Genomic DNA, 20,960 nt, shown 5'->3' with positions numbered 1-20,960 from the left:
AGAGCAAAATTGAATTATGCAGTTCATACAAGATTTATTTCTGCCTCTTGCATTAACACGTATCATTGAAAACCTCATCAGACGACATCAGGAAGTGAGGAGGTTAAGGACAATTGTATTATTAATTTTAAATAAATTGAGCGTGTCTATCTTTTAAAGAGGTTCAAAGTACCAAGAAAAGAGAAGAGCAGAGACAATGCCAGGAAGATGTATGTGCTCCTACAAAACCTGAAGTAGCTCATTTTACCATACTGTTACAGGTTGGCTTGCTTTCATTCCCTGAGCTCTGGAAGTGGCAGCAAAAGGAAACACACGACTCCTGCTGACCGTTGAACTGTCTGTCGGGGGGTCCCCAATCGGGGATTTTGCTCGTTCCCCTTTGCAGTCCACAAACAAACCTGAGGAAATGCAGCAGTGGGAACAGGGAACGGGAAATGGGGAACAGAGACAAGGAGACAGGCTGAGGCTTGGGGGAGTTTTTATTTTCCTTTAAGCAACAACCTGCTGGGATTTTTGTCAGCATAACAATTGGTTTTTTCCTAAGCAAGCTGGTGACAGCAAGAGTAGAAAAGAAAGCCTAGTGGGTCCATGGCTGCAAGGCTTCTGACCAAGGAGTCAAGAATCACGGCTCGATCTGCTATGTCAGCTTAGGCAGTTACTCGTGCCCAGTTTTTCTGGCTGCACAATGGGAAAATGAGGCTAACAATAATCATCATCATCTTCATTACTACAACAAAGCATGAGTCCAGGAGAAGAAGAAAAATAATGAGGGGAATGATGTGATACAGAAATGTAGTATCCAAAGAAGCTGGGATTTCAGGAAAACTTCTTTTTACTGTCATCCCCAGCTCTAGCAACTCACCAAGGAATAAAAGATATTCTGCAGTTAAAACAGGAACAGACACATTCACTGAATCACGTATCTCGTGACATGTGTTTCCTTTACAAAGTTTTTGCTTAAAAAATAAAAAAAGGAATATACATAATTTCATTTCACTTAAAAAAAAAAAGGATCCTATACTCTTATCTACTGATTTCTAATTGCATGAAAGGATAGATACACACTAACTTCTATTCATTAACTTTAATCAAAAGAATTCTTGGCTGTTTCATTTAAGGCGGATTTAATCAAGCAAGGCTGGCTCTGAAGTGAAATTACAGTTTTTAGACTGCAGAACAATTAATTTAGAGTTTTGCCCTGCAACAGGTCCCTGATGAAATACTAAATTAATAGATTGCAATACGGCATTTCGGATAGGTAATTTTAAATACAATTTAGGTGTTTTCTCTTAAGATGTATAGGCAAAACCTTTGTGCAAACTTGCATGTTATTCTTCTAAACCTCAATGGAAATGTAAGATATTGGTCAAAAGGTTATATTATACCAACAAACACCAAAGCAAAAGTGTTTACGCTGCAGCTATGTATCACACTAGACATCAAAGACTTCTTCTCAAAAATATACACATAATGTGCTTTCCTACCAACAACGTATTGTGAAGCTTTTGGTTATTAAGCATTTGTACCAGCTAGGATAAATAAAGAAACTTGATGTTTTACATAAACTTTGCATTTTTTGTGGTTTTAAATCACAATCCTCATAATTTGGGGCGCTCTGGAGACTTTTACCCCAAGTAATTTCATCTCCTTTATGATGAAATATGCTCACTTCTAATCTCAAACTGAAATAAGGTAACTCTACATGACAATCTTAAAACAAAACAAACCCTACAGCCAACCCTCCTGATGCTCGTTGCCTTGAAAGGTACCTCAAAACCCCCTGCTGTCCTCAGCACTTCTACTGTGGCGAGAGTCCGAGAGGTGATGCGTAGTAAAAACCAAACTCTTCCTAAACCGTCCCACAAAGGACGTTTTGGACGAATCTTTCGATAGTTAGGCACAAGGAAAGTTTCCTTGACTAAAGCCAAAGTGAGTCAATAAAATAACAGTTTAGATATCTGCACTAGAACCAGCTCTCTGATTGTTGTACGCTTAGTTAATTGGAAGAGTAGTTTTGCTCCTACAATAACTCCGAAACTATCTGCTTCATTTTCCCAGATCAGATTGAGAGCTGATATTTAGTTTTGATGTAAAGAAAAAGAGCCTGCAAGGCCATTTCAGTAACCAACTGCTAATTCCAGCAAATACTCTAGTCAGGCTGTTTGACTGATAGGACAGCATAAGTTGTCTTACCCCTCGCACAGCTGTACATTGGAGTTTGAATGTTAATTTGTTATATGCATGCTTAGAAAAAAATGTAAATTAAAAAAAGAAACTGCTGTTGCTCAGAGATGACCTGTGGAAAGCACTGGACTAGCCAAAGTTGTACTATCCCACTTCAATCCAAAAAGTTCAGGAAAAACAATGTGAAGTCACAGCCCATTCAAGATGTGTAAATACTTAATGTAAAAACTGGAAGAGCAGAGTAATTTCTTTGTCATCCACCACTGGGATGACAGCTCTACTAATGATCTTACAATACAGAATATTTATTCAGAACACTTATCAGACTGATATTTGTCAAGCTGTCATCTATTTTTAGTCAACAAAGTCAGCTCAGATGTCGCGTAAGAATATACATTTTTCTTGGCCTGAAAGTTGTGCTTTGCTTTTTCTAAAAATGCTGTATTAGCTCATTAGCTCTTGACTAACCATGTGGAACAATCAAATAAGCTTTTACACCACACTACAGCTATAACAACGTATCACCTGCGAGGCTTGAAAGAGATTGCAAAGGGTTTTCAGCAAATCAAGGTACAGGATCAGCTACGAAAGCCAACTGAATACAAGCCATGTTTCTGGTTGTTACCAAGGTCTAATGCCTTCACCTTTTACCAGATCAAATTTCCATGTGAGAAATGCACCATGGTCAAAAGGCCAAGCAACCACGTCCCTTACAGAGGCAATTCACCCATTTACTACTTTCCAGTTAGCCCACTAAAGTGTGCTCAGGGTTCAGACCAGATTGAAAGCCACGAGGCAGTAACAGCCAGTATTTTAAATAGAAGCGGTGCCTGTACCATCTTCCACTATCGCACTTTCTCTGCCTGCCAAATACTTTCCCAGTATAACTCAAGATGTGCTTTGAGTCTTCAAAGCGTTATGTGACTTTGGAAACCATCGCTACTTAGGTGGTTTCTCCCACTCTTCACCAAGGAGGCTGCAGCTACGTTAGCTGAAACTCTCCAGCTGTTGGCAAACCCAGAGCAAACTGCTGCAAAATATATAGCGAAAAATACCACGATTAGAGAGCCAGACATAAGGGAGTTTTGACCTGCTTGTTGCATCAAATTCCTCATGGCAAGGATGGTAACAGTTGTTTGGCTCCTTGTCCTCTTTATCTAACTTTCCCTTAGCCACCGGGGATCTTCAGTGTCTCCAACACTGCGTGATTTGTCAGGATTATCGAGTGGCATGACCAAGTGTACTATTTGGCATATGGCAAAACATATTCATGTGAACGGTAGTCATATATTATTACTATCACATTTGCAAAATATATCGGTAATAAGTTTTAATGACTTAATTTAAATAGATACAATTTAACTTTAAGCTAAAAACTGGCTATATAGAGAGCTGTTAAGTACTATATGACCATGACCACACAGCAGTTTTAACATTTAGAAACATTACAATAAAATCTGTTAGTAAATCAATGAAAGGTCAGAAAGATTAAGGGATTAAATTTCGTACTGGTACAAAAATATGCAAATTGAGTACTAGACTCTAACGTGGCCATGCTTTTATGCCCTCTGTAGAGGGCATGAAATAAAAAACAGATTACATTGTGCGCTACATGTAAGACAGCCTCATATCAAAAGTCAGTGGGAGGATGTTTTGTTTGTAGATCAAAGAAAAGATAAAGTACATAGAAAAAATTCAAAACATGCAAGAAAATAGTCCGTTTGGAAGCAATCTACTTTTATATTAATTTCTCTAAAGCTCTACTTAATGCTACTTTAGCTCTACAAAGAATATAATTCTTAATGACTTGCATGATCAGGTAATCCCCATGTGGCTACAATATAGTTGCGGGGTGTATGGTTTAGTCTTTGTTCACGCCTCTTCTTCCTTCCCAAAACCCCACCTCCTGCCCCTGGGCTGCAATAACACATGCATTAAAATAGAAATATAAAGACCTGATGTGTGATAGGAGTCAAAATTATGCCATCCACATGGCACTGCAGAAGCAGATAAAAACCTAAACCCTCATAAACTCAGTAACCTTGTCCACAACAAAATTAGTTTTTAAAACTAATTGAAAGAAAAAAAATACATCCAGAAAGCTGGGTTACAAAATAAAGCTCAAAGATGCCTAAATATTGCTTTCCTTCTGTCATGAGATATTTGGATATAGTAACTATGATAAAATAGTAAATCTTCAGCTAACAAATTGCATTTAAAGTAGCAATATTTTTTTTTTAATCTTGTCTTGCACAGAGACCATCTGTCTACAGTGAACACTTACCTCACCCGCAACCTTTCCCCCTTAAATAAATGCACCTCCTATGAATATCTCTAAAGAGATGCTTTTTTCCCTAGACTAGGATTAATTTTTTTTTTAAGGCATGTTTCATTACTTTGCAATCTACTGCTGCCATCTCCTGTGTTAAATGAGGCAGCAAGTAACTTCATACTTACAAGCAGGCTATTTAACTTTGACCATATGGGAATAGTTTCTGTTGGTCAAGCAGAGAGTACTCCACCTAAATACATCACAGAAGCCTGTTAAAAAGTTGGCATTACCTCTAAGTGACTCCGTCGTTCTGCAATCACCCGTTCATCCTTGTTTCCAAAGAGCTTCTTTGGAGGGAATTCTAAAGTGGCAAGCTGGAAGACATTAAAGGATGAATCGGCATCAGAAGTGACAAGCTCAAATGCGAAAATTCTCTTTAAACTACGAAGCAAGCGAGAAGAAGAAAATGCCAAATATTCATGAGCTACACTATATGCTATTAGCAAAAATCACATTACACGTTTCTACTGACGTTACTGCGATCTGGTCTGTAGTACTGCTAAGATAACAACACATTTTGTCATAAATGAGTGACAGAAAGCAAATTTAGGAATTAGAATGCCACCGTTTGCCCACATAAAGGTTACCAAGTTGCAAACTGAATCTGATGTGATAGCACCAACTAAGAAGTAAGAAAAAATCTCTTCAGGAATTCCGTGTGTCTTAAAAGATTGCATTCAGTCTCTTAAAAACTGTACGTCTCCAACGGTACTGCCGTGTAATTTGTTTGTCTTTTCTTACGTTGTATCATAAATGTAAGATCATCGGATCTAAGAACTATCACTGAAGTTATGCTGTGGAAGATGGCACTGCTGGACTCCAGCTGACACCTGAGCCAGACCTGAGGGACCTTTCGTTGTTCCTTGAACTATGACTTCTTCCTTCTGGCGGGGAGAGGCTAAGAGCATGACCTACGCTATGATGGCAGCTAAGATGATGGGAAGTGGGACGTCTTGAGCTGTAACTCAACTGTAGCTCAACCACATTCAAATGTGTGTCCATGCTGGAAGGTGATAGCTTTAATTTCTGAAGAGAACCCATATGAGCAGGCAAAATCCCATTTATCACACTGAAAATGAAAACAAGGCAGCAGCACAACTCCTAAAAACAACTATTCAGATCTGTCCTTTTAGGAGTTCTTCCAGAGAGGTGTTCAAAGCTATCTTCTCATTTCTTTTTCATCCTGTAGGAACTGTGGCAAGCTACACTGGTAAGGGAGAGAGCGAGGGAACCATCTTCCTTTCTTGTATCCCAACAAATAAAATGCTTGAACAAATTCCAGCCAGCTATATCTGTAAAACACACAAAAGACTCAAGAGTTGGTAACAAGTACCAATGAACTTGGTCTGCTAAGCCACTGCTGCTGGGAACGATGCACAAGAAAACAAGTCCTCTCCACACGGTTTGTGTTTGCACTTGAAGGCACATCAAAACCAGTTTCCTCCTAGCTCTCACTGTACGAGACAGAAACATGCAACCTCCCATTGGCATTGCTGGAGTTGTTTTGCAGGAGAAAGCCCTGTGTAAAAATGCCTCCTGCATGAATTCCCCTGGCTGTTCAATACTATTGAACTAATAAACAAGATGCATCATTTTCTAGTATATCAGCATATACAGGACTGTAGAGAATTTATGGCTGGTTACAAGGAGCAGCAATGTACTGAATTAAATTAGGAGCTTCATTATTAATGCTGAATGTAAGCATCTTTAAAATACAGAGGAATTCTGCAATACGAATAATTTACTCCCACTCTCTAGTTCAACTCCAACTTGGATAATTTTAAAGACATGCCTAGACATCTTCAAATGAGCGATATAAATTGATGTGGGGCACCAGAGGAGATGGAAGAGATGTCTACTCTGTATCAGTCTCACCAGCACGCCCCAATTATATTCTTAAAATTTCTCCAACCATATTCTTCTCGGTGTGCCCGCTTCTTCATGTTGGCAGGACAAGCAGTACACAACCAAACAGCATCCTATAATTACGTCCTTGGGACTTATTTTCACCGCATTACTCACTCCTTAACCCATACAGGATTATAAGTGCTAATATTTTCAAGGACTTCAAAATCCCACCCCTGCAGAAATTATATTTCATTAAATAGTACTGCATCATGTCACTTCCAGAAACAAGCAAGGTAAAACAACTACCACCACAATCCCCTCCTGGCCCTAGGGAGATTGTTTTTATATTTATTTGCTAATAAATATTTCCATTATAGAATTTTAAAATAGTGTCTGTTAAAAAACAATTTGCACACATAAAAAAACCTACTGCTACAACATCCTCAGACATACTCTGTAGAGTCAAAGCAAGGTATTACAGGTAAAATCAGGAATGATTTCTTTATCTGAATTAAGTTTGATTTTAACAGGCATTTGGCGACCGATTCTGCAAAACTTTGGGATAGGCAAGTTGTTTTCCTAATCTGTTAGCTTTCTGGATACATCTTAGAAGAAAAACAGTTGCATTTTCTAAAGCCAGTAAGTTTTGCTAAACTCATTCAAACCGAAGTAGCTACACACATAGTTTTGACATTTCTTAACTCCCAAATCACTACGATGCACAAATCTTTGAAACCAAGCCAATGAAAGTCCATTACAGTCATGAATTTAATACACAAGAGAAAGCCTCAGCCAGTAAACTTGGCTCTGAAATGTTCAAAGTCACAACAAGTACCTAAACAAAAATCATAATTTCATTGCTGGTCAAGACCTGGATCTGAACACTTTAGACTTAGAGAACTATATATAACAAAAACCTCCATCCAGATCAGAACGCCAGCATGCCAAACTATACTTGGCACACATATATACGTTACTTATGTTTGCAATACACATACGTGTCTACAGAATATACCTATACATACATATATGTAACTTGGAAGGATTTTGCATCCTGCAGAGGGTACGTTACAAAGGGCTGATCATCTACCGAAGTCACCATCTCTACGGGGCTGGATGCAGAAGGCGCGCAACCTTGGGCCTGCTGGAACATCTCTGTGTCCCACTCTTTCCCAAGGGTCCTCTCGCTCCTCTTTTAGACAAATGATTAGCCGATGTCCATCTCACAAATAAAAAATGGAGACCGTTTCTCTCACATAACAGATGACCACCCAGCCATACGACTGAAAAACCTCCAGCCGTGGATTTCATCATCACTTCAGCAATTCTTGGAAACCCTGAATTATTCCAACACGTTCTACTCCACTACATACCAAAAGTCTAATCCTCATCAAAACGAAAAAAAGAGACATTCAAAACTCTCCAGGCTTGAGTTTCAGGCTGTCCGAATGCTTAATGCAGACACGACAGCACCAGTTTCTACCCAGTTCGCAGCCTGAAAATTATCTTTGCAACATGAGAACTAGAACCATTCATGCGGCAATGTGAATTATGCAGTCCTCGGTGCGACTGTGTAATTTCACTGTAATAGGAAGCTGGTCCATTGTAGTATATTTATATAAAAATACAATATTAGTATATTTACCAGAGGTAGCGTGCTTATAAATATACACACCATTGATCTCTGTCACTCTGACTTACAAAGTTACTCCTTTAGTGTGGGGAAAAATAAGTTGGTGCAAGAGTTCCACAAATATGCAGAGCGACGATAAAATGTTCTCATCTCATCATAATTTTGGTTTATAAAAAAAGAAAAGAAAAACAGCCCAGCAATACAAGTACTGAAGTACATTACTGAACATTACTGAAGTAATGCATACAGTAGATTGAAGTACAGTATACAGTACATTACTGAAGTAATGATAAATGTTATGATAATTGTCTATAAAGAGCCTCTGTCCTGATGTATCATCTGACATACGAACACTGAACGTAATCATGTGCGATTCAGAAATGAATCAAGAGAAAATTCAAGAGAATTTTGAGGTTTATTTAAAATACCGTACTCATTTAAGCCAAATTGCAGTAGCAAATACTTCAATACATTTACATTTTGTTATTAGTAGTACCACAATGCCTTTAAGAAACTGCACAGTAACTTCAGATGAGATTACCACTGCTACAGGTTAATGCACACAGCACAGTATGTGACTGAGCCGCATTTGTTCTGTCACTTAAATATGTAAGAGATCTGCAGGTGTAGATTTTGCATCGAGATGTTTGCCTTGGCTCAAACACTGTAAGAGAAATTTCACACTATCCAGATTCAGGAGTATAAATTATTCTTTTAGAATTAAACGGCTGCGTACCCTCTGGCGCAAATTAATTCTTCAAGGGTCACACCTTGACTACGAGATGAACGTTTTGCGGCAATACAAGGCATAACAGTGGGACTCTACAGGTAGCAAGGTAAATTATTCTACTTTCCTGACATTTCTGAAGCACGCCCCTCCTCTCCCTGTCCCCCTTGCTGCAGGGGCAGTGAAAGCATTTGGCAGGCAGTCTTTTTCGGCGGGGATGTTCTGTCGTTTTTTTAGGGCTGCCGATGAGGTGCTATGTTTGCTGTCAGGGGAAATTAAGAGGCATATTCCCCAGCCTGACAGGAAGAGTGAGCTCGAATGATTTCCTGAGAAGCTTCTGCATGTAGCGTGCAAGATTTCTAATTTTTATTTTGGCTGCAGAAGCATTTCCCTACTATACGTAATTGTAGCATTGCTGCAATACAAATTCCATTATATACATACGAGTGTGCACACGCATGCATACGCGTACCATGGGCAAGGCTGGGACTACTCTTAGACCCAAAATGCAACACCAGATAATATTTTAAAACAGTACAGAGACACCTCCAGACTGCATATCAGCACTCCTAATGTCTTTTAGACATTAAACTTTTTACAGTTAATGATGTTTATCCTATCTGGCAATCGTTGCTAGGCAGTAGCAGTCTTAGGGAGAGGCAAACAGTCATTTGCAATTTACTCCCTAATTTCTTCATAATAAATAAAGGCTGTGTTTTTATTTCTGGGTCTTGTATTACTTGGGGGCATGTTATTTGTCTGTGTCTCAGCAACCTTATCTGTAAGAAACGGTACTTACCGACCGTGATACAGTATTTGTGAGATTAGCATGATCAAGTTTAGGCAGTACTAGGTCCAGTCCTCAAGGGCAAGGTGCTTCACACCTAGCAAGTAGTATTCTAGTAAATTTTAAGCAACTTAATGGATTCCTTTACTTCTCTCATATTTCAGCCAGGAGACTGGTTTTAACAAGGTTATCGGCAGGAGTTTAATGCTGGCAAGAGTAGATGGGAGAACAGTAAGTGACCCTTTTTTTAGCCACCTATTTTCTTATATACAACTGCTGACCTTAAGATTCACCTAGTTCTGGAAACAGCATATACCTAGCATCATCTATATGGAAGCATACTCTTTTGAAGTGAAACCATACATCTCCATAGCCTTCAACTACACAGCCCCAGGAAGAGATGCAAATTTGGATACTGGCCTTTTGGAAGGCAAAAGAGTACAAATGAAGGCTCCAATACCATGAAAGGCTCTGCCTGAGATGGGGTGCACTCTCATTTCAGGACTTTTAGAAAATGAAGCCATCAGCATTTGAAGGGTGTCCTTTAATTTCTCTTATATTCAGTGGGAGACTCTTCACTGACATTAATTGAAGTTTGCTAGGGATCTGCTGGATTTAATTCAGTTCAGGGTTTGTATGGTACAGTGGAACATAACATGTTAATAAAAAGTCTTGTACAGTGCTTTACAGATGATATTTCAATATATAGTGGAACAAAGTAAAATACCACATAATACAGTCATGTAGTCTTGTCACTTCTGAAGCATGAAATTGTTCGAAGTGTTATGCTCCCTAAACATTAAAAAAAGTGCCATTTTCCGACATCAAGCAAAAATCTACAGGATTGAAACGTCTCATTATTTCTGGTGGGTAAAATCTATGTTTTAGTGCCTACAATATGGTAAAAGATTTTTATTTTTTTTTTTACGAAAAACAGGGCAGACATTGATAGAGGCTGAGTCATCTTTAATCTTTCATCCCAAATTCTCTTTGTACTTCAATGTTTTGATATATTTAAATGGGGGGAAAAGGGGTAAAAAAGAAAATTAAGGAAATGCTAACTATTAAATTAAAAAGTGAGTCTTCTTTAACTCTCGTGTTACTTTTACAACTCTGAATTTTCTCATTTTTCAAAGGGCATGTCTGACTTTTGATCCTTTGTACCAGAAATCTCTGTCACAGATGAGAAAAATCAAAGAGAAGAATGTAGCACGGTTTTACAGCCGGTGTGGCTGCACCTGACTTGATTTTGCAGTGAGTAATGAAAGAAGAAACTGTCCTACTTTTAGTTTTTGAAGTTTAAACACTTAAGCCTCAACTTCTCAAGATGTACTAAGAGTCCCAGACTCTACAGAAATTGGACAAAAGCTGCATTCTTAACTAGGAACTTGCACTAAATATTTAGGGATTTGACAACAAGGTAAAAAAAAAGCTTAACTTCAATATTTTTTACTAGTATTTTGTCTGAAATAAACCACCTATTCTACACAATTTCATAACAGAGCCTTAGGCAAAGGGAAAAAGTTAACACTTAATGAACAGATTAAAGGCTACTTTATAAATTCTGAAAAAAACCAAAATCAAACAGAGATCAAAGATAAATCATTTGAACATATACTATCCACTAAGAAAGAAACCAAAATAACTTAAAAACCACCTAAGTCACATTTTCAGGTGATACAGCTCAAACTATTTAAAGTTCAAATGATGTTTTCCCAAACATGAGTAAATAAAACTCAAACTTATTCTCCTTTAAAAAAAAAAACAACCAACAATGTAGTCCTCCATCATGTAAACCCTACAGTGCTTTCCTGATACGTATGTTATAGGTAGGTGATGCCCTCAGAGGACAGGAAGATTAAAGACAATATTTTCCATTATCAACTAATCGACGAGAGGGCATATCCAGGGGATTATTTTCTGGATATTCAGTTTGTCACCTACTTTTCCTCTTCCATTTCTAATATTCTCTCTTTACTTCTTTTTCCACCTCTTCCAACATGTTCTCCCCCACCTTCCAGCTTCCCAGCTTGTCTCTTTTAATGCCATGATTCCCCCCCCCCCCCCCCCATGACCTACCTAATTCTTTTTCTTACTCCACTGTCCATTTGCCTTATCAAATTTCCTATTCCCACACCATCCTTCCTACTATCTGCCAGAAGGGGAGACGGATTTGATCTTCTCAGAGGCAGGATATCCGAGCAACTAAGGATCAGCCAAAGCTCTGAGCTGGACCCATGTCAACCTTCTAATGAACTCCTTGGAGAAGACTGAACAGCTTTTAAACAGCAACAAAAGCCACAATTTATTATAACAAACAAACAAGGAAAATTAACCTCCTAAACCGAAGAAAACTTAAGTGACCAGGAAACAGAACTGGAAAAAGGTTGCACGCAACCTTCCTCCTACGCACAGGATCCCTGCAGCGGAGTCCCCGCAGAAGGTCCCCGATACCAGCCTAACACAGTCAGTCCTTCACTGGCTTTGAGGGAAGCAGACTCTGTTCCAGCCCCTCTGCTCCCCAGGTCTTTGCAGTGGTTCTGAGACCCGAGGAGCTGCTCTAGGCTCATCCCTGCTGTGTCTCAGCTCCTCCATCAGAGCTGCAGGCTTCCAGCTTTCTGTTGTTGTCTCTCCTTGCTGCTATAGGCTGCAGCGCCTGGATCTCACTCACACACGCACAAAGGAACGAGCATCTCCCTCCTTCCTTGAGGGAGTCTACTCGGAAAAATCCTAAATAAATCCGACAGCAAATATCTCCCTTCTGACAAATACAAGAAAGACCATATTGCAGAGTGATGTACCGCAGCTGGTTTTGGGGGTTTTTGTTTTGTTTTGTTTCTGGTATCTCCTGAATACAATTTATGCCTCATCTTGGTTTCCCGTCCCTTTACAGCACAGCCTTTTCTCAGAGAGGAAGCTGTTTTGCCCCATGTACATGAGAATACTCTTTTCTTCCTGCTCTCCATCCTTTTTGCTCTGTGCCAAAGGTTTACCTGCCCGCAGAACTGGTTTAACCTTTGCATTTCTGGCTGGCAGGAGCAACTCCTGGTTTGCATGTTGCTTTTTGCCTGGCCCCTAGCGCAGGCAGCCTGGTGAGCCAAGTCTACTTCATCCCCTCCAGAACGCATCCCATTGAGGCCAGAGTGTATTGGAGACCCTGTTAGGGTTAGCCTGCCGGGCAAGCAATTGTGCAACTTGCCCACTATACTCAGACTGGCTGCAATTCCTTGCCTTTTTCCTACTTATCTCTCTGGAGCATCACCCATGTATAAAGAGGTACCTCCTCTACATCATTCTCCTGCAATACTGGCACTAAGACATGCCAAGAAGCACAAGCGCTTACGTCTCCTCCCATAAATATATGCAGTTCTGTTGCGAGTCCCTCAAAGTCTGGATGCCGTGACTAACCCCCACAGATCATCTTCTCTGGATTCACCAATACATGAGCATCTTCTCAGGATGCACGAGTTCTCACACCTCTGCTGTCTTCTAATTCTGGGTAACTCTCTTTGAACTTTTAAGATCTTCCCAGCGTGCTTGCCAGTTACCTTCCTCAGACAGGCATAACTGTTTCTCCAAAGACCATTTCAACTTCATCTGTCACTGAAGAGGGTTAAGAACACAAAAAAGAAATTCACCTCCTGTGAACCTCCCTGAAACCTCCCTCCGACAATGCAAAATTACCAAGTAGGATTGGACACCAAAGATTTCTCTTTTGCATTCCACTAACTGTGCCCCACTGCCTTTGAATGGTGCCCACCTGCCTATCGAACAATCGTCTGTAATTATCGAAAAAGTTTGAGAGTTCTCATATCCAAGTTTCTCCTTTAGACAAGCAGGCTGACCTAGACTCAACAGGCATTTTTGGAGCTATAGTGAGATGTGGAGGCCACTGTTTATCGCATTATTTTAACGCCATTTAGTCTACCTCCTGCTACTGAGAAAAATCAAATTAACTGCAGCCAAAGAAGTTACCTTGCATTACAGGGGTGTTTTTCTTTTCCTTAAAGCAATTTCTAGACTAGTCAGAATAATAACATAACAAAATAGAGCTATAAACGATGGTCAATATAATATTTGACAAATTACTTCATCGTTTTGCTCATTATAAGCAGTACAATAGCGTTTAAATACAGAACAACTATTAAAATGAGCGATAGGATGTATGAAAGTTCACGCAAACCTTTCACAGTTCTATAAAATTATGCAGCTTTTGGGTTTTAATCTCTCTTATGAAAACTGGAAACTAATATAGCCAGGGCATCTTTCTAAATATAAAACACTACCTGCATAGCTCAGCATTATTAACCAAGGAAAGAGGGACAAAAATTGGCCCAAATGGCAAAGAAAATATATTAAATTCTCTATGCAGGCTGTAGAAAGGCAGAATGAGATGGTGCAGAAACAGCATTCACCAACCCAAAGGATATAATTATCTCACATGTAAACCAGTCAAAACCAAAAAAAAAAATTAAATACGATTCATAGATGTATTTGGAAAATAAGCATGAAAAAATTGTAACATACCATGTCCTTGCAACCTTGATTTTGCTCCTTTGTTCATCTATCCCTTGCCCCGAGATAGAAGTGTCTGCAGGAAAAATAACAGTACCGCGTGGCAGACCACGGTCTAAGACAAGGGTATGTGCTGACCTAGAGAGTCTATGGACAAGTTTAACACATACTCTCTACGCTTTTAGCTCATGACTTTGCAAACTAAACATTAATTTTTTTCATGCAGTCTCAGGTCCTGGTGCTTGGTTATTTCTTTAAAGAAACGGCAACAACTGCTGGGTTTGCAAGGTCATGTCTTCAAAGCTCAACACATTAATTAATCTTCATCAATGCGTGGCTCAAATCTCACTTCTCAAAAACAAGGTGAAAAGGGAATTTCTGGTGGTCTCTACGGGGTTTATCTTCCTTTCAAAAATTATTTGGGATTTGATTCATTATCTTCCCACTGGGATTTCGAGCAAGGTTAAGGAAGTGTCCCTGCAATAGTACAAGGCGGGCCAGGCAGCAGACACCATCTTTGCTGTGGCTGCGTACAGCCTTGCCCCGCTCAGCCAGCGTGGCATCGGCAGGAACGCGGTGCAATCAGGCCACTTCGATTGCACGCCGAGAAGTCACAATACCATTTGACTTAAGCAACAGAAATAGGTTCAGAGAGGAGAATTCACCATAGCAGTTTTAACAGCTCTTCCCAAAAGGATTTGCTTGTTGCATACGAGCTCATCTCAGTGACATCTGGCAGCATTTATGAAACATCCCCGTCTCGTGTGGCCAACTGATGCCATAAATTTCAGTCAGCCTTGCCTTTGAGAAATGCTAATAATGAAAACTCATCAAAGAGCAGCAATAATTTCTACTGCTGACTAGATGGATGCCTTTCTGACTACTCAAAATTAACGGCAGATCTCAGGGTCTTAAAGAACAGCTGTCACAGAGAAATACACCTGCAAACAAATATGCAGTATACCTCTAAGTTTGATTTGTTATACATATAAAGTGGCAACTCTCACAACAAACTGGACTGATTACAAGGAGAAGTTAGCTAGCCCTCGTCATTTAAAATGATAAAACCAGAGAAAATGCAGTGCAAGTACATGGGAAGCTTAAGAGGAGCTACTTAGTCCCGCATCCAACAGTAAGAGTGATTGATAGTCACATAGGTTATACATAAATTTTCACTTATGTCTAGTCCCACAGACATTCTAGAACTAGCTGCTTTATCACAGGATTAAAAACTAGCTGTAAGCCTCACACAAATTTGGCATTTTCCTCCCCCTATCACTGTTGTCACTAGGTAAAGCTTAAAATGACAGATAACTAATTAAATGTAATAATCTTAAAAGATATGTTTTCAGGAGCTTGCTTGGCAAAGGATTTTGAATCTGCAGGACAGAAAAAGCAACCATGGGGACCAGAAAGATCACTGTTACTATCAGTTTCACAAGTAATACCCTATTTAGTACTGCTCTTGAGATCCTACCGTCACAGTGGTGGGTGAGAATAGATATTTGTTTCTAAGTATAATAAAATTTCTTGATCAAGCACTTGAAGATAAATGCTTAGAAAGCGAGGCCCATGTATATACAACACGCACATGGAAAACTCAAAGACACACTCGATTAAAATGCCATGGTATCAAAGCCAACATCATTATTCGGGGCAGGGGAGAAAACAGGGATGGGTTTAACTGTTGCAAGTATTTGGGTTTGCATCACATGTCAGTAATTTCACAATTACTGTCTGTCAGATGCTCTTCTAGGAGGCTATAATATTTCTGTCCCCAACAAGCACTACATCACTGAGTCCACGTACGAGTGATGCTGCTCCACCTACACAAGTTTTGGTAACCCAGGGAAGCAGGGGAAAGCTGAAAGACCACATGAATTATTATTTGTTTTACAGCATCCTTGCAATGAGTTATAGCACATAAGAGCCTTCAGGTACAATCAGAATGGAAATTATGCTACTCTACACATGTAAATAAAACCCTGCAATACAGTAGTTTGCAATTACTTTAACAGTACCGGTACTATTCAAAAATGGAGCTGAACTTAAAAGTAAAGGTGTTATTATTTATTCCCTGATTTAAAAATAAAAATAACATTGGAGTTAGAATTGAATGTACAGTGAGTAATTTAAGGATTTAAAATACTGCTAAAGCTTTGTGGTAATTTTTGCCAAAAAAGACATAACAAGATTAGGACATGCAGTGTTCAGATGCAGTTTGAAAGAAATTCAAAGTATTTCATAGAAAATACAGAGTGTACACTCAAGCAGCCTCAGAGTGCCCGCATTGCCAACAGCACTGCACAGCACAAATCATTAAAGTACCATTAATACCCAGTAGTACCTAAAACTAAGTATGATAGAAAATAATAGAATCAATACAGAAGAAACTGGCCAAGCAGAACTGTAGCTTTGATTCTTTTTATCATTCACAGCATCATAACCATTTATACATAACCATGAATTAACTGAATGTTTTAACACTGGCTCCCGAAGTTTGGCACCCACGAAAAGTGTGCTTTTTCATCTCACTTGCACTCACATCACCAACATCTCCATAACGAATTTTGTTTTTCAGACACGGCCAGACAGCTTGCCCTCCGCACTATTATTTCTGGCTTTGGTTCTGAAATACGCCCTACAGTGAACTGGACAACATCCTCCACTTTCAGTCTTCTCCTCTTGACATTTTAAATTCTATACATGTAGCTCAATATTTTTCCTGAGAGCCACTGCTTCTTTATGTTTATTTTCATATTAAACCACAAGAGATTGTATTTTATTGATTTTTGTCATACAGGGATGTCTAATAAATTTTACTGCTTGGGCTTTCTTGCTTTGGGCTCTGTAGTGGGACAGACAATTCTCTCTTGTAAGATGGAGCCTTCTGTATGCTCTGTGTTGCAGAGACAGATGGTAAAAGACCATTCCAGATTTATTTTTTTTAATGTATTTACATTACAGCAGTCAAGAAAATATCCTGAGAGACTTACAGGAAGATCTCATTGTGAATACAAAACAGAAGGCTTTTAGAAACTCATTTAGAAACTATACTATCAGCTGCACACGTCTGAGAAATTTGTTTTCTTGTTTTCTTCCAAAGTCAACCCATTTTTAATTAAGAAGCACAATATTATTTTCACCATATCGAGCCTGAATGCTCATTAGCAGGAACATGACAAACTAATATTTATAAAAGACCCTTAGATAAAAGGTGTCTCTTGTAGATTGTAACAACGTGAACCATAAGGTTGGGTTTGGTGGGGTTTTTTTTTGTTTTGGGTTTTTTTTTTAAAGCAAATTCACCATTAAACCGACCTAACTTATATTTAAAGGGGGGATATTTACAACAGAACGCTGCAGTTGCAATTAGGGGCTCGCAGTGTTTCACTAGTAATCTCCCTCTCTCGGATGGACCCTGGACCTGACTTGTCACCTCACCTTGCCATCTGATCCCTGACTGTCACCAGGAGCGGTTACTATCCTCATCCCAGCCCTGCTCAGGTACTGCTGGACTGTGCCCTGGCCACCGAGGCCACCGTGAGCCACCCTCATCTCCCAGCTTGTCTTCCCTTGGGGAACAAGCCCACCCTTGCTGCTCCCTGGCAGCTGTGTAGGGTCCTCCAGTGGGATGATCAGGGCAGGAGACTCACCTCGGACACTTTGAAATGCCACGTGAAGGGACTGATCTCTATAGTGAATGCAAATGGGGCCTACGGACACAAGGAACCGTGCTTCAATTTCACCTTTACACCCCAACAACTGTTGTCAAATACAGAGGCAGAAAACTTTTTCAGGAGCTCTTCTTTCTTGCAGACTACATCACTCGTATCCGAATGGGGCCTCCATCAGTTAACAGTCATCTGTATCTCAATCCCGTTTAGATAAGAAGTCACTCATTTGCTTAATACAGCAATGCCAAAATAAACAGCTAAATATTCTTACTGTACTGCAAAATCTGCAACTTGTATTTTCCTGTTCATTCTCCCAGTGGTTCCAAATGAACTGAGAGGGGACAACCCTGTAATACCCTGCTCAAAAGCTGCACGTGCAGCTCAAGAGAAGCCTGGTATAATCCTCCAGATTAGGCAGGGAATGAAGTTTATCATAACAGCTTCACATCTGCAGTTGTGTCAGTAATACCATCTATATGTGTACGGAAAAAATGCAATGGGCGGCACAGCTAGAACCAGACAGTTTTTACTACCATCTACACTATTTGTTCAAAATTAACCTGGGTATTTTCACAAAAACTAGAGATACAGCTGGGTCGTCATACCCTAAATCAACTGAAACTAAAGGATTCTACTGGAAAAGTCTACTTAATCTAGCAGCAGATCCCTGACCAACATAGTGAGAGCAAGTTGTTCTTCACAAAACCCTTAGAAGACAGCAAGGCTGTCAATAACAGCTAGTGATTAATGGAGCAGAAGTCTTAAAGTCCTCCAAAGCAAGGCAATCATTAAAAAAAAGAAAGAAACAGCAAAAACTCCAATCCTCCCCTCTGCCTTTCACTTAGCAGGAAGAAAATAGAGACAGAGGGTTGCAGTCTAAGGCGTTCCCCAAGCCTACAGACAGTCAGGAGCAGCTAAGAAACAGCTGAATTTCAGTAAGCACCTAAACCTCAAGTTACATTGTCTAGGAATTTTTCTTCTCAGAGGCCTTCCACTCTCACAGATAGCTGTTATCCATCTGAAACTATTTTACTGATAAAACAACACGAATATTTTGATATCATGCAAATTCACTAGATAATTGAGCAGAGCCTTGAAAATCTGATTATCAAATAATCAAAGCAATTATTCTGTCAAATGGTCTGTGAATTATGAGATGAAGGACTTTCCCCACTCCAAATGCTTCTTTTTTCAATTTCTGCATTACTAATGTATAAGCTTTTTGCACAGCACAATCAATGAAACCTGGCATTTGATGTCTGCCTGTCGGTTAATCTTGTCTCATGCTGAATTTAACAGAAGACCTATAAAGCTAACTGTATTTTCCCAGAGAACCATTTGGAAACTCACAGGTTTCATTAGCTACTCAGGACAGACCAAAAAAATAAAACCCAGGTCTCATCATCGACCAAAACACAGGAGGGAGGAAGTGGAAGGAGGCGAGAGAGAAACTGTATTTCTGCAGAATTGCCTGTACCAAGCCAAAAAAACTTTGCTGCACAAATCTAGCCCACAAAACAACAATAATCAGAAATTAATCCCAAAGCCGGGCTTTCACAAGGCTTTCGATTCGGTTTTACGACAAGAAATTCACACACTGAACTCATTTTCCCACTAGAAATAAATTGGGAATTGAGTATTACATGCTGGAAGCAAATACACCAGGGGGTTTGCTGTGTCTCAGATGGCCCCAGTCCTGGTTAGCAACTACGAATTCAGAGGGACCACATGGAATAAACACACTTCCCCGTAACGGAACTTTCACTGAACTACACGATATGGTTAGCAGCGATGTTTTTCACACTTTACTTATGGGAACAAGTTCTCCTATTCATTTGTAGACTGATGTACTGAGCAAAGTCCTAAAATTTCTTTTACAAATAGCAGCAGCCAAAAGACTCGCGCTGCAGAAAGGCAGGCCAGATGCAGCATTTAGGGATCTACTTCTTAAATCACTTCTGTAGCTAGTGGCAAACTAAAGCTGATAGGGAAGTACTACGTATATAAACCTGCAGGCTTTCAGCATGCTCTGAACATAATATAATTAGGAATGGGAGCTGGAAACGTGTATATGACAAAATATGCTTCCTGTGTGTGTACCTCCTGGCTGTTATAGGTGACAAGAACATGAATGTTAAAATTATCTATACCATAATTACTGTAATTTGTACTGAATAAAAGGTGAAGGCTATAATCACATGCTTGTATAATAGTATTATAAGGTTTACACACAGATATGGATTCTAAAAATGACTACTTTATTTTTCTTTCAGTATTTATGGAAAGATACATTACTAAGGCTAACAAAGTTCCAGGTTAGAAAGTAAAAATTAAGGTCTGCCTTTAGTTTAGGATTTATATTTCAAAAACTATCTTCTAAATGCTTTTCTATATAGCTATAATTCTGCCAGAGGTATTATTTTAATACACATCATGGCATTTGCTATTTACAAGCACGTCAATGTTGCAAACAATTTTCATTTTAATCTGTGCCCAAATGTACAGTTTCCAACAAAAAAAAAAGCTTTTAGACTGTTTACACATTCTTGGTGTTTGTCCTAAGGTTGTCATATTAAATTTGTTACTCCTATTATGTTTTTCCATTGTATAAAAACAAAACTACAGTACATATTCTTGATTATTTCAAAAAAATATCCAAATTTGCTAGTTAATATCCAGAAACATCCTTCCAGTCCAGGCAGAACACATTAACAAGTTTATTTCTTCACTGGATCAAATTTTCAAATACAGAAATAAATCTTAAAATATTGTCATAGACTATGCTCACTAGGGGTCATGGAGTTCCTAGAGGCTAAAAGAACTTGAATTAAGAATCCATATACAGACAAACCTAAACTTTCTAAAATAATGAGATAGCATTTGTAGCAAGATTTGTACCATCATGTTCATTACTATATGCTACACCCTGCTCTCTCTAGTACATGCAACCCATGATTTAAATTGCTTCTTGGTCACAAGAGCTTCTAAACATCAATCTCAACAATCATTGACTTTGCGAATGGATTAGGACTTTGGTCACCGCAGGATCAAGGCTCTGGCATAAACACTGAAGGTTTCAGAACAAACTCATTTTAAATATCATCTTAGAAGTTTTTAGTTAGTTACTTACAGCTATAGTGCTTTACACTACTTCCAGCTGAGCACTAGAAGCATCCAAATGTCCAGAATTTTGCATTCAATGTGAGCACACTACCTAAATCTTATACATTAATTAAATATACAGTTACTGATGCCAG

The 20,960-nt window shown here is 39.2% G+C and overlaps 1 protein-coding gene across 3 annotated transcripts in view; it reads right to left on the bottom strand.

Annotated features, from left to right (window-relative positions):
- Positions 1–20,960, bottom strand: part of KIF16B (kinesin family member 16B) — a 148,383-nt gene that overhangs the window by 17,546 nt on the left and 109,877 nt on the right. For all 3 annotated transcript variants that reach the window (XR_012774931.1, XR_012774932.1, XM_075496885.1), the window contains one exon: positions 4,747–4,830. Coding sequence is in view for 1 of the 3 variants with exons in the window: in XM_075496885.1 (XP_075353000.1) it covers positions 4,747–4,830 (84 nt within the window). In the remaining 2 variants the exon portion in view is untranslated. The remainder of the gene's footprint in view (positions 1–4,746; positions 4,831–20,960) is intronic.

The sequence above is a fragment of the Mycteria americana genome, chromosome 3 (genome assembly GCF_035582795.1).
Source record: "Mycteria americana isolate JAX WOST 10 ecotype Jacksonville Zoo and Gardens chromosome 3, USCA_MyAme_1.0, whole genome shotgun sequence".
Taxonomy (NCBI): Eukaryota; Metazoa; Chordata; class Aves; order Ciconiiformes; family Ciconiidae; genus Mycteria; species Mycteria americana.
Note: the sequence above shows the minus strand (reverse complement) of the source record. Positions and strands in the feature narration are given on the sequence as shown.